The 12688-nt window shown below is 40.8% G+C and overlaps 1 protein-coding gene across 1 annotated transcript; it reads right to left on the bottom strand.

The window, feature by feature from the left end:
* Positions 1 to 606: 606 nt before the first annotated feature.
* FANCF (FA complementation group F) lies at positions 607 to 12305 on the bottom strand. Its single transcript, XM_051851900.2, has one exon. The coding sequence runs from the start codon at positions 8707 to 8709 to the stop codon at positions 7630 to 7632; it is 1080 nt and encodes a 359-aa protein (XP_051707860.1). The 5' UTR covers positions 8710 to 12305; the 3' UTR covers positions 607 to 7629.
* Between the last annotated feature and the right edge of the window lie 383 nt (positions 12306 to 12688).

Below are 12688 nucleotides of genomic sequence, written 5' to 3'. Positions count from 1 at the left end.
ATGATGGTTCAAATGTTTGGGCCCCTGTCATCCATGTGGGAGACCTGAATGGAGTTCCTGGCTCCCACCTGCTCCAGTCATAATGTTGTGGGCATTTGGGCAGTGAACCAGTAAATCAAAGATTTCTTCTCTTCTGTCATTCTGCCTTTCAAGTAGATGAAAATAAACATTTAATTTTTAAAAGTCTATTTCTCCTGTCTGAAACTTTGTATGCTTTGATCAATTACTTTTTTTTTTTTTTTTTTTTTTTTTTTTTTGACAGGCAGAGTGGATAGTGAGAGAGAGAGACAGGGAGAAAGATCTTCCTTTTTGCCGTTGGTTCACCCCCCCAGTGGCCTCATTGGCTGGCACACTGCGCTGATCCGAAGCCAGGAGCCAGGTGCTTCTCCCTGGTCTCCCATGCGGGTGCAGGGCCCAAGCACTTGGGCCATCCTCCACTGCACTCCCGGGCCACAGCAGTGAGCTGGACTGGAAGAGAAGCAACCGGGATAGAATCCAGCGCCCCGACCGGGACTAGAACCCAGTGTGCTGGCACCGCAGGTGGAAGATTAGCCTTTTGAGCCATGGCGCCGGCCTACAACTATCTATTCTTTTCTTCCATTTCTAGTCTCTGATAACCTTCATTTGACTCTGTAGTAGTTCAACATGCTGGGGAGATCATGTGATATTAGTTTATTTCACTTAGCTTAAAATGTCCTCAAATCATCCATGTTCCAAATGATAGAATCCATCCCTAGTTAAGGATTAACACAGGATGTTATGTTTCTCTAACTTGTCTATTGTGAATAATACTGCAATGAATACAGGTATGCAGACAACCCTTCAACATATTCACTGCAGTTTCTTTGTGTTTTTAGAGAAGTGGGATAACTGGGAAGTTCTGTTTTATGAGGGACCTCCATACCACATGCATAATGACTCTACTTATATATATTCCGATCATATATAGAGTTTCCTTTTGCCCATTTCCTCTGCAACAGTTATCTCTCATCTTTTGTATAAAAGTCATTCTAACATATACGAAGTGGTATCTCATTATGCTTTTAATTTTCTTTTCCTAATGATTCTGACCATTTTATTACATATATTTTGGTCATTTGTGGGTCTTCTTTCAAGAAACATCTGTCTAGTCCTTTGCCCATTTTTCAGTCAGGCTATTTAATTTCCTTCAATGAGCTGTTTTGGGTTCATTATGTATTATAGATATTAACCCTTATATTAAAGAGACTGCTCTTTCCCAATTGTGTTTTTTTAGCACCTCTGTTAAAAATCAGTTGACCATAAATTATGTGGTTTTATTTATAAGCTCTCTATCTTATGCTTTTAATTCATGTGTCTCTTTTTCTGTCAATACCATGTTGTTTACAGTTGCTTTGTTTTGAAATCAGGGAATATGGCAAATCCAAAAGCAAACACAGACTTATGGTTTCTCTGGTCTACCCCAGGGTGGTGAACAGAACATAGAGAAAAATAGAGATACACTGATAGAATGACTGTGAGACTCACCAAAAAATAAATAATTCAAAGATAATTCACAAGCATATTGAGAAATACCTGGACATAGCAGGCTTCTGTAGAGACAATAGGAACTATTTTGGATTTTTTTTTTTTTTGGCTTGAACAGTTTTTGAGAGATTCATTATGGATTAATTCTGAAGCTCTGATGAGAGGTCTGCACTAGAAATGTGAATTGTGCAACGAACAGCATGTAAGCAGTATTTAAAGCTATGAAAATAGATAAAATCAGGGGCCAGCGCTGTGGCATAGTGGGTAAAGCTGCTACCTGCTGTGCCAGAATACCATATGGGCACTGGCTCAAGTTCCAGCTGCTCAGCTTCCAATATGACTCTCTGCTATGGCTTGGGTAAGTAGTAGATGACCCAAGTCTTAAGCCCCTGCACCCACGTGGGAGACACAGAAGAAACTCCTGGCTCCTGGCTTCAGATTGGCACAGCTCCAGCCATTGACACTATCTTGGGAGTGAACCAGTGGATGGAAGTGGATGGAAGATTTTATATTTATTTGAAAGGCAGAGTCACAAAGAAAGAAAGAGAGACAAAGTAAAAGATCTTCCTTCCTCTGGTTCACTCTCCAAAAGGCTGAGCAGTGAGAGCTGAGCCAGGCCAGAGCCAGGCCAAAGCCAGGAGCCTAGAACTCCACCCCAGTCTCCACCCCACATGGGTAGCAGGGGTATAAATACTGGTATCATCTTCTTTTGCTGACCCAGGACCATTAACAGACAACTAGCTCAGAAGCAAGGCAGCTGGGACTCAAACCAGGGCTCTGCTATGGGATGCCAGCATCACATGCAGAGGCTTAACCCACTATACAATGTGGGACCTGGCCAAATGGAATTTAAAAAGCAAATTTATTTGGGCAAAAAAAGTTTTTAAAATGATGTATTTTTTCATAATGTGTATTTTCCATGAACTTTTTAAAATTTCTTATATAAGTAGTGAATTTTCTAGCATTATAGCCACAGTTGACATTGGTGAAAATTAGAAAAGTTACTCTGAAGCTGGGTGGCCAAACTGAGCTAAAACCTGGAGGTAGGCTATTATCACTAAAGCGAAAATGGGGATTTAGATTCTGGGATATAACAGTTGTTTCCACAGAAGAAGAGTAATAGAAACCAAGAAATATCAGTTATAGAAAATAAAAATAGTATGAGAAGTCTTAATATAGATGCAGGAGAAATTACAAAATGTGAAGAAAAAGAAACATTGGGAGGAAAACTGGTTGGGAATCTTCTAGAACAGATGAAAACACAAATCCATAACTGAAATGCAATCTACAGTAATAAAGAAAAACAGATAAATTCACAATTAGATGTACTAAAGTGACTAGAGACACTGAACTAATGACGATTTTAAAAGATACCAGAGGCCGGCGCCGCGGCTCACTTGGCTAATCCTCCACCTGCAGCACCAGCACCCCGGGTTCCAGTCCCAGTTGGGGTGCCAGATTTTGTCCCAGTTGCTCCTCTTCCAGTCCAGCTCTCTGCTGTGGCCCAAGAAGGCAGTGGAGGATGGCCCAAGTGCTTGAGCCCTGCACCTGCATGGGAGACCAGGAGGAAGCACCTGGCTCCTGGCTTTGGATTAATGCAGCACTAGCCATAGCAGCCATTTGAGGGGTAAACCAACGGGATGAAGACCTTTCTCTCTGTCTCTCTCTTCTCTCACTGTCTAACTCTGCCTGTCCAAAAAAAAAAAAAAAAAAAAAAACATAAACAAGAGATCATTTATGAAGCACTGTAATTAGAGTGATTAATAGCTTGCTTTACATCAACTACTAAAACCAGAAGAGTAAATTAACACTTTTAATATGTTGAGGTAGAATCATGCCCACTGTAAAGCTACTTCAACATCAATAGAGCAAAGATATTTGCAGATAATATCTGAGAAAATTTGCCACCATGAGACCTTCTCCAAGGGAGTTCCTAAAGAACAAAGTATAGTAAAACAAAAATCAGGAAGTAAATTGATTATACAAAAAATGTCTGAGGTGCAACCATGGAAACTGAAATCATGAGACACATAAGTCAAAATGTACTTGTCTATATAAAACACTAATTACAATGTTCTAATTTGCTGCACTTTTTCTTATGAAGAACAAACTAAAATACTGGACAACAATTATTGAGTCTAGAGATAAGAGGTGAAGGTTAACATTTCCTAAGTTCCATTTATCATTAGGAACAGGAATTTTTAAGATACTAACTTATTTTAGGAGCCAGTGTTATGGTATAGCAGGTAAAGTGGCTGCCTGCAATACTGGCATCCCATAAGGGCATCAGTTTGTGTCCTGGCTGCTCCACTTCCAATCCAGTTCCCTGATAAGGCACGTGGGAAAGCAGTGGAGGATGGCTGAAGTGCTTGGCCCCTGCACCCACGTGCAATACCCAGATGAGGCCCTGGCAGCTGACTTTGGTCTGGTCTAACCCTGGCTATTGTGGCCATATAGGGAGTGAACCAGTGGATGGAAGATCTGTCTGTCTCTACCTCTCTATCTGTAACTCTACTTAATAATAATAATAAAGTAGAAAAGTAGTCACTAGAAATGCATGGTTCAATTCAGTGAGATGATATAGTCATGCTTACATGTGACAAAACTCAGTAAGATGATATACAACACATGTGCATGTTTTAAAATTCAGTAAGATGATATATAAGACATGATTTGATGTCATAAAATTGCTCAAACTACATAAAAAATTATAAAACTTAATGAACAAGGGTCATAATGGGAGATTTCAGTACTGTTTCCTCCTTTGATAGGATATACTAAAAAATGAGCATTTCCAGATTTTATTATCAAATACTTTCTTTTTTTAAGATTTATTTATTTATTTGAAAGACAGAGTTACACAAAGAGAGGAGAGGCAGAGAGAGAGAGTTCTTCCATCCACTGGTTCACTCCCCAGTTGGCCACAATGGCTGGAGCTCTGTTGATCTGAAGCCAGGAGCCAGGAGCTTCCTCTGGGTCTCTCACGTGGGTGCAGGGGCCCAAGGACTTGGGCCATCCTCCACTGCCTTCCTAGGCCATAGCAGAGAGCTGGATTGGAAGTGGAGCAGCTGGGGCTCGATCCAGAGCCCATATAGGATGCAGGCGGTGGCTTTACCCGCTATGCCACAGTGATGGCCCCTCAAATACTTTCATATTTAATTTTCCTCTCACTTTTTTTCTTCTATTCCACACATAGATCTTTAGAGAGATAATAAGGTCACTATATCCAATGCCATCTTTTCAAATTGTCACCATTGTTTGAGATAAAGTATACAGATTAAGGTTATGCTGCTGGTTTCATTTATTTAAACATTGAGTACCTACCACGCAACCTACTAGACTCTTGGAAGCAAAATAAATAACAAATATAGTTTCTTCTCTCACATTGTTTTTCTATAGGCCACTGGGCATTTTATTTAATTTCTTGCATCTTATATTGATATTTATACAAATGAAGCCTTGGAGCACAGATTAGTTAAGATTATTTATGTAAAACACATCACAGAACTTAAGTGGTAAGAATAAAAGTAAATCACAAAATATTCTTTACTTAAGTCTGTTCTGATCTTTGTTGTTTTATCTTAAATCATAATGTAGCTAGATATTGGGAAGTAAGTTAACAAACTGCTATTTTCTAAAACTAAAGTTATGTTAGGACTGGCTATGGCAGAACTTTTGACTGGACTGTTTCTTAAAAAAAAAAGATTTTGATGTAGGTGACAGAAGGGATTCATTTTATTCTGGTATTAACAGCAAATGCATCTAAATGATGGTCTAAATGAATTAGAGCTAGAAAAAGGAATCAGACCACAGGGATTAAGAATAGTGTTCACCTAAGACTATCAAAAAAACTCCAGTTTCTCCTACAAAATGAAAAATTCTGCAAGATCATACAACTCTGTTAAATTCTATGAACTTTCTCAATTCCAATGTTTTCCAAAAAATATTGTTTATCAACTAATCTGGATATGGAAAAAAAAATCTTGATTTCTGGAAAGTTATGTATCTTGGAGCTGGCATTGTGGTGTAGCAGTTAAAGCCGCTTCCTGTGATGTCAGTATTCCATCCCATAGGGGTGCAGGTTCCTGTCTCAGCTGCTCTACTTCTGATCCGGTTCCCTGTTAATGGCCAAGGAAAAGCAGCAAAAGATGGCCCTAGTATCTGGACCCCTGCCACCCACAAGGGAGACCTGGATGACGTTCCTAGATCCTGGCTTCAGTATGGCCCAGTGTTGGCCTTTGCGGTCACCTAGGGAGTGAACCAGAGAATGGAAGATCTCTCTCTCCATCTCCCCCTAAATCTGTAACTCTGACTTTCAAAATAAATAAATAAATTTTTAAAAATAGTTATATAACTCTTAATAAAAATGAATAAATTGAAAAATAGAATAAATTGCTCTTAAGTTTGATTCTTGTAAATCACTCTACCAGGAAGGGAAAAAATAAGGAAATTTAGTTTAGTCTAAACATGTCATTTACTGTAAGGCAACTGTAGCACCAAAGTTGTGATTTATTAACCTAATTAATGCCAGAAACAGCACTAAAACCTGGATCTTCTAATTCAGAAGTTTGATTCTTTTACCATCAAGAGCTAAATTAATATCCCAAGACATATCTTTGTATTGACTATGTTTTAAACATTTGTTGTAATCCATGCTTTAAATTTACCATGTGGAAAGCCAAGGCACTCTGGCAAAAAGATCTCTGTGAGTGAGATCCCAGTGGAAAGAACAGGTCTTCAAAGAGGGAGGTGCCTTTCTCTGAAGGGAGGAGAGAACCTCCACTTTGACTATGACCTTGTCTAAACAAGATAAGAGTCGGAGAACTCAGAGGGCTTCCATAGCCTTGGAAACTCATGACTGGTGCATAGGGAGATTATTGATGCCATAAACAGGAGTGTCAATTTGTAAAGTCAACAACAGGAGTCACTGTGCACTTACTCCTCATGTAGGATCTCTGGCCTTAATGTGCTGTACACTGAGGCTTAATGCTATAACGAGTACTCAAACAGTATATTTCACTTTGTGTTTCTATGGGGGTGCAAACGATTGAAATCTTTACTTAATGTACACTAAACTGATCTTCTGTAAAAAAAAAAAAAAAAAAAAAAAGAAATTATCAATTCCCAACTTGACTCTCACTGGGATTAAACATGACAATAGGTCTGATCTGATTTCATCATGATTTAAAAAAAAATCATCTATTATTTTTCACTTTATGTTTCTGTGTGGGAACAAACTGTTGAAATCCTTACTTAAGGTATACTAAGCTGATCTTCTGTATATTAAGATAATCGAAAATGAATCTTGATGTGAATGGAAGGGGAGAGGGAGTGGGAAAGGGGAGGGTTGTGGGTGGGAGGGACGGTATGGGGGGGAAAGCCATTGTAACCCATGAGTCGTACTTTGGAAATTTATATTCATTAAATAAAAGATAAAAAAAATAAAAATAAAAAAAAATAAAAAAAAATAAATAAATTTACCATGTGCTCTTTCTCTTTCAGAGAACAGTAATTTCCAGAAATGAGGAGGCTTTTTAAATAACATAATTTTATGTACTTTAAGGCTGGTTATTTGGTTAGAACACTAAACTAAAAAGGTCAAAGTGTAGGCCTTTAAATCCAAATAGTCCACTAAGCTTTTCGAACTAAATTTTTGACACCATTATATGTTGGTGGTTAAAGAAAATGCTTCATTACTGGGGAGAAATAAAAAGAAATCTAACAAAGTCACAGGGACAGAAAAATGGATGTATTGTCATTTTAAAGCTGTTTTTTTTTCCTGTGTAAAGTAGCTATGTTCCAACATTCTTAGAAAGGGGCATTCTAAAAAACAAAGCAAACTATTGCCAATTTCATGGCTTTACGTATAAATCTTTCAGTATTTCACCTCCTCTAGAAAATCCATGGACTACAAGCCAATTACTTTGCATATTTATGATTATAATCACTCAAAATTAGCACTTAAAACAACTATATTTGGGGCACCTGAAAGAAGTATGAGATTTGGTGGGAAAACTGGAATTTTCTTCTGCAAACTACACACCTTACTAGCAACAAAACGTGGCCCATAGAGAACTGGGGCCTGGGCTGGGACCTGAAAGTTGTCCCCCCCCAAATGCAGAGTCATGCACTGCTGCGAATAGCCAACAGCAGGTCTGTCCAGATGCTAAGCCCAGGGGCTTCGAAATCTCCATCCTGCTTCTTGAGGGCCTGCAGGGCAGTTAGAACTTCATCTTTCAAAGGTGTGGAGCTCTGACAGAGGCTTTGGAACCTATCACACAACTCCGCCCACTGCACGTCTTGGGTCTCGACCCCAACCCAAACCCCGTTCGGAAGATCGTAGCGCAGGTGCCGACCCCAGTCTGTGAGCAGAGCCAGATAGACGCGAGTCAGCGCGGGGTAACGGACTGCCACCGAAGTTAAAAGCCCCGCTGGGTTGTTCCGGCAAAAAGCAGCCATGACCTCCGAGTTCTCCAGCAGCCAATGGACTAGCTCTCGACTCCCCTCGCCAGCTGTCTGGGGACGGCCCACCTCCAGCTCTTCCTGGGGCCGGGGAGCCAGCGGCGGCTGCAGGAGCAGCGCCACCGCGATCACCTTCAGGAAGTTGCTCCGCGGCAAGCGCTCCCACAGGCTGCCGAGAAACCTGCTCCTGCTCTCCGCCTGGGCTGAGCCCACCTCCTGCAGACGCCCCAGCAGCAGCTCCGCCTGAGTCTTCATCAGTGGGTCCTCCTGAAGCTTCGGGCTCTCTCTATAGCCATTAGCGCGCAGCATGTGGACTGCCGAGCGGCGGCGAGCGAGGCGGGCCAGCTGGTCTTGCAGCGAAACCTGGTCGCCGCCTGGGACGCCAGGGCCGGGGAAGAGCTGCTGCAGCAGGTAGTAACAGGCGGCATCCCCCAGGGCCCGATTCCTCAACAGGCGCAGGGATAACAGGACATCACTGCACCTGAGGGCCTCGAAGTTCGTCAGGCCCGGGACCGAATCCAGCCCAAGGCCGCCCTCCGGCCTCCACTGGCTGTGCAGGCGCCGCTCCAGGGCGGTGCGGATGCGTTCATGGCGGCCAAAGCGCCGGTAGACATGCCGCAGGTAGCGAGCCCACTGTAGTGCCCTGCGCACTGTCGCGGAGTCCCAGGTACTGACGTGGCTCGTGCGGGAGACCGCCAGAACTTCGGAAAAGCGTTCCAGCTGTTCTAAGAGCGGTTCCATGGCGCGCTCGAAAGGGTTACTTCCGCCTTCACTGTAGAGACAACAATTCTCTGCGTGCCGACTGGAGCGCCCGCGAACAGGGAAGCCTCTCTGCAACGCTATTGGGTAAAGCCCACGTCAATCTCACCGCGCTTTACCCGGCTTCCTGGACTCCGGGAAACTTAAAAGAACATCCTGTTACACTTTCCTCACTTACTGAGTTAGGGTAGGGGCATCCTTCCGAGAATTTTTGTAAAAGACCATAAGTAGACACTTTGAGACCGTTAACCGAAAGGAAAATCTGTTGAGTTTCAACATCATTAGGTAACTCCAGAGAAATGTCGTTTCGTGTGAGGAAACTCTGTTAAATGAAATTTTAAGATAAGATCAGTTTGGGAAAAAGGTACTGACTTCCTGTTAATGCCGGGTACTGTGTTACTAAATATGGGCTTTCACATTGTTGTTTCACTAGGAAAACTGAAACTCGGATTAATGGATAAGAACAGAAACCGTTCAAGATGAATACTTTAGTAAGATTCCTTAAGGATCTAAAATGTTTAGTTCAAAATTACACTGCATTTTGTTTCTGTAAATTCCAGTGTTTAAGAGCACATACCATTAACAAGCGTTTGCCTAAAGACTACAGAAAAAGAGGGGAGAGGAAGAGGGACCCATTGCTTGAATGTCATCTACATTATCCGCTCATTGACCCATTCAAAGACTTCTGCAGCAACTCATAGGAGTTGTAATTTCCACAAGTCCACAATAATTTCTAACTCACTGAAGCTGATGAAACAATCACTTACCTGAGCTGAATTTTTTCCACTCTTAGGGACGGTAGCCAAAACTTTTCTAAGAAATAGGCAAAAATATTTTGATAATTTAGAAAAATTATTTATTTATTTGAAAGTCTGAGAGACAGACAGAGATATCTCATCTCCTGGTTCACTTTCCAAATGCCAGCAACACCTGGGGCTGGGCCAGGTGGAAACCAGGAGCCAGAAGCTCAATACAGATCTCCCATGCCGTTGGCAGGGACAGAACTATTTGGGCTGTCATTTGTTGCCTACCAAGGGGTGCATTCCCAAGGAGCTACAATGAGGAGTGGTGTTAGGGCTTGAACCCAGGCACTCTGTAAATGCAGACATCACAAGGAGCATGTTAGCTGCTATGCCAAGTACCTGCCCATTTTTGTTTTTTAACAAAAAGATAAATTTATGTGTAAAAAAATTTAGAAGGGGAAAAAGTCATTTCTCACTTATAAAATGAACATTTTCACACCTTTAAAAAAATCATGATTAAAATAGTGGTGTTCATACTTGTTAATTTAGTATAATTATTTAATGTTTATCATTTAGGCCAAACTCTTTTTTTGGTCCTGAGTAGTTACATTATTTTACCCTAAGAATACCATGAATCTTAAAATTCTTTATCTTGATTACTAGAAACTTAGATACAAATGTACAGCCTTCCTTTAACAAATGTTCTGGCATTACTAATCAATGCAGTACAATTCGTGTATCGACCACATTATGTTACCAAAGCTTGAAGTGCTGCAGATTTAGGCAAATAAAGCACAGCCATTGCCCCAGTGGAGAAGTTAGCTTTTACCATTTAAGAGAGATGCTAAATGAATGACCTCAAATGTGACAGAAAGGTATAATTAAGTAGGGTAACCAAATCTTAGAAGACAAGGAAAGCCTCTTCAAAAAACTGATTTACGGGACTAGCATTGTGGTATAACAGATCAAGCTGCTGCCTGCAACGTTGGCATCCCATCTGAGTCCCAGCTGCTCCACTTCCAATCCAGGTCCCTGCTAGTGCACATGGAAAAGCAGCAGAAGATGGCCCAAACCCCTGCAACCACATATAAATGTGGGATGAAGCTCTTAACCCCTAGCTTTAGCCTGGCCTAGCGCTGGCCATTGTAGCCATTTGAGGAATGAACCAATGGATGGAAGATCACTGTCTATATCTCTTTCTTGCCCTCCCTGTCTGTAACTCTGCCTTTCAAATGAATAAGTCTTTAAAAAGAAAATAAAAAACTTGTTTTTCAACTGAATGCTCAAAGATGAATATTGGGAAAATCTTGCAAAACCATGGAAACATTAGTTTTGCTTTGGGGTTTTTTTTTTTTTTTTTCGGGTACCTGAGTTGTGAGAACCACACTCATTCAACAAGGTGGAAGAAGTTGAAACAAAGCTACTGTTTGGGATGGGGATGAGAGTATAGAGCAAGAATTGTGCAGATTAATTTTGATTTTGTTTCAAATTCTTGCTTGAGCATTACAATCTAGAAATCCTATATATTTCAGAACTTTTAGCCTATTTTATTAAAAATAAATATAACTATGAAGGTTTCCTCTTTTGAAGAAAGAGTTTAGACTTTTTACTCATTGTTCTATTTAATTGAACAACATTTAGGGCATTTTAAGAAACTAAGTAAAGTACTGGAGGTTGAAATTATTATGATGAGGCCTCTCCTTTCAAGAAATCTACATTCTTGTGGAAAAATAAGGAAGGACACAAATACACTCAATTAGAATTCGGGTTAGATTTCATTTATTTTAAAAATTACAAGATTAAAGCTATAAGAGACCAGATGTAAACTGACAGGAGAGGAGTGGACAAGCTTTTCAGGGCACTGATACTTGATATAGGCCTCAAAGTGTTAGAACAATCATTGTATAGAGGAAAACCCAAGTGAGAAAAATAAGATAAAACATATAAGGGCACGCATGTATGTAGTGTGTGCTATGTATACCAGAAACAAATTCTCCCATGTTGTTCTTTACATTCCTAGAATATGGAACATTGGGACAGAGAATGGTAGGACAAATTTTAGGATATTTTATTAAAACAAAATTACCCTAAAACTGTGGCAGTTAAGCAACATAAACAACTAAGCATTATAAAAACAGGGCTTCACAAAGAACCTACCTCATAGGTCAAGGGAGAGGATTACATGAGATAACAAATATAAATTACCGGAGTGGATATTGTGACTTTTAATACTTCTTCTACCCTCCCTCCTTTGATCGCATAAGAACAGTGAAATTTGAGATACTGATTCAACTCAGTGGAGAGAGCCTGATGATTTTGAGTCAATCATGTTAATTCACAAGCCCATTAATTCAGTAAATTAGGATAGCCTTAAGCCTATCTATGTGTAACAATTTAAAAAAAAATATTTATTTATTTGAAAGGCAGAGTTACAGAGATAAGAAGAGTCAGAGAGAAATCTTCTATCCAATGGTTCACTTGCCAGATGGCCACAATGGCCAGGGCTGGGCCAGGATGAAGCCAGGAACAGGAGCTTCCTTTGGGTCTTCCACATGGATGACAGGAGCCCAAGAACTTGGTCCATCTTCTACTGCCTTTCCCAGGCCACCAGCAAGGAGCTGGATGGGAAGTGGAGCAGCCAGGACTCAAACCCTTTCCAGGGTCAATACAATCTCAGAACTACAAAGAAAAACTAGATTAAGATAGCCCTCAGACTAAATCTGTGGGGATGGCACTATGGTACAGTGGGTTAAATGGTGCTTGCCATGTTGGCATCTCATATTGTAGCATTGGTTCAAGTCCTGGCTGCTGTGATCCTGATTTAAAAATAACCTCATGATTAATGGTTTCATAGCTACTCAAAATGGTTTTACCTATTTTATCAACAACACTTTTAGTCAGTGGTGACTCTCAAGTATGTGAAGAGAACTTTTTTAAAAGTCTTGATTAGGAATTAGAACTGATCATTGCAAAAATATAAACTAACATTAAAAAGTTGCATTCATGGGGGCTGGTGCTGTGGCATAGTGGGTAGACCTGCAGTGCCAGCATTCCATAAGGGCACCAGTTTGAGTCCTGGCTGCTCCACTTCTGATCCAGCTCTCTGCTGTGGCCTGGGAACGCAGCGGAAGATGGCCCAAGTGCTTGGGCCCCTGCACCAGTGTGGAAAATCCAGAAGAAGCTCCTGCCTCCTGGTTTCAGAAATGCCCAGCTGCATC

The sequence above is a fragment of the Oryctolagus cuniculus genome, chromosome 1, assembly GCF_964237555.1.
Source record: "Oryctolagus cuniculus chromosome 1, mOryCun1.1, whole genome shotgun sequence".
NCBI lineage: Eukaryota > Metazoa > Chordata > Mammalia > Lagomorpha > Leporidae > Oryctolagus > Oryctolagus cuniculus.
This window is presented reverse-complemented; position numbering and strand designations above follow the sequence as displayed.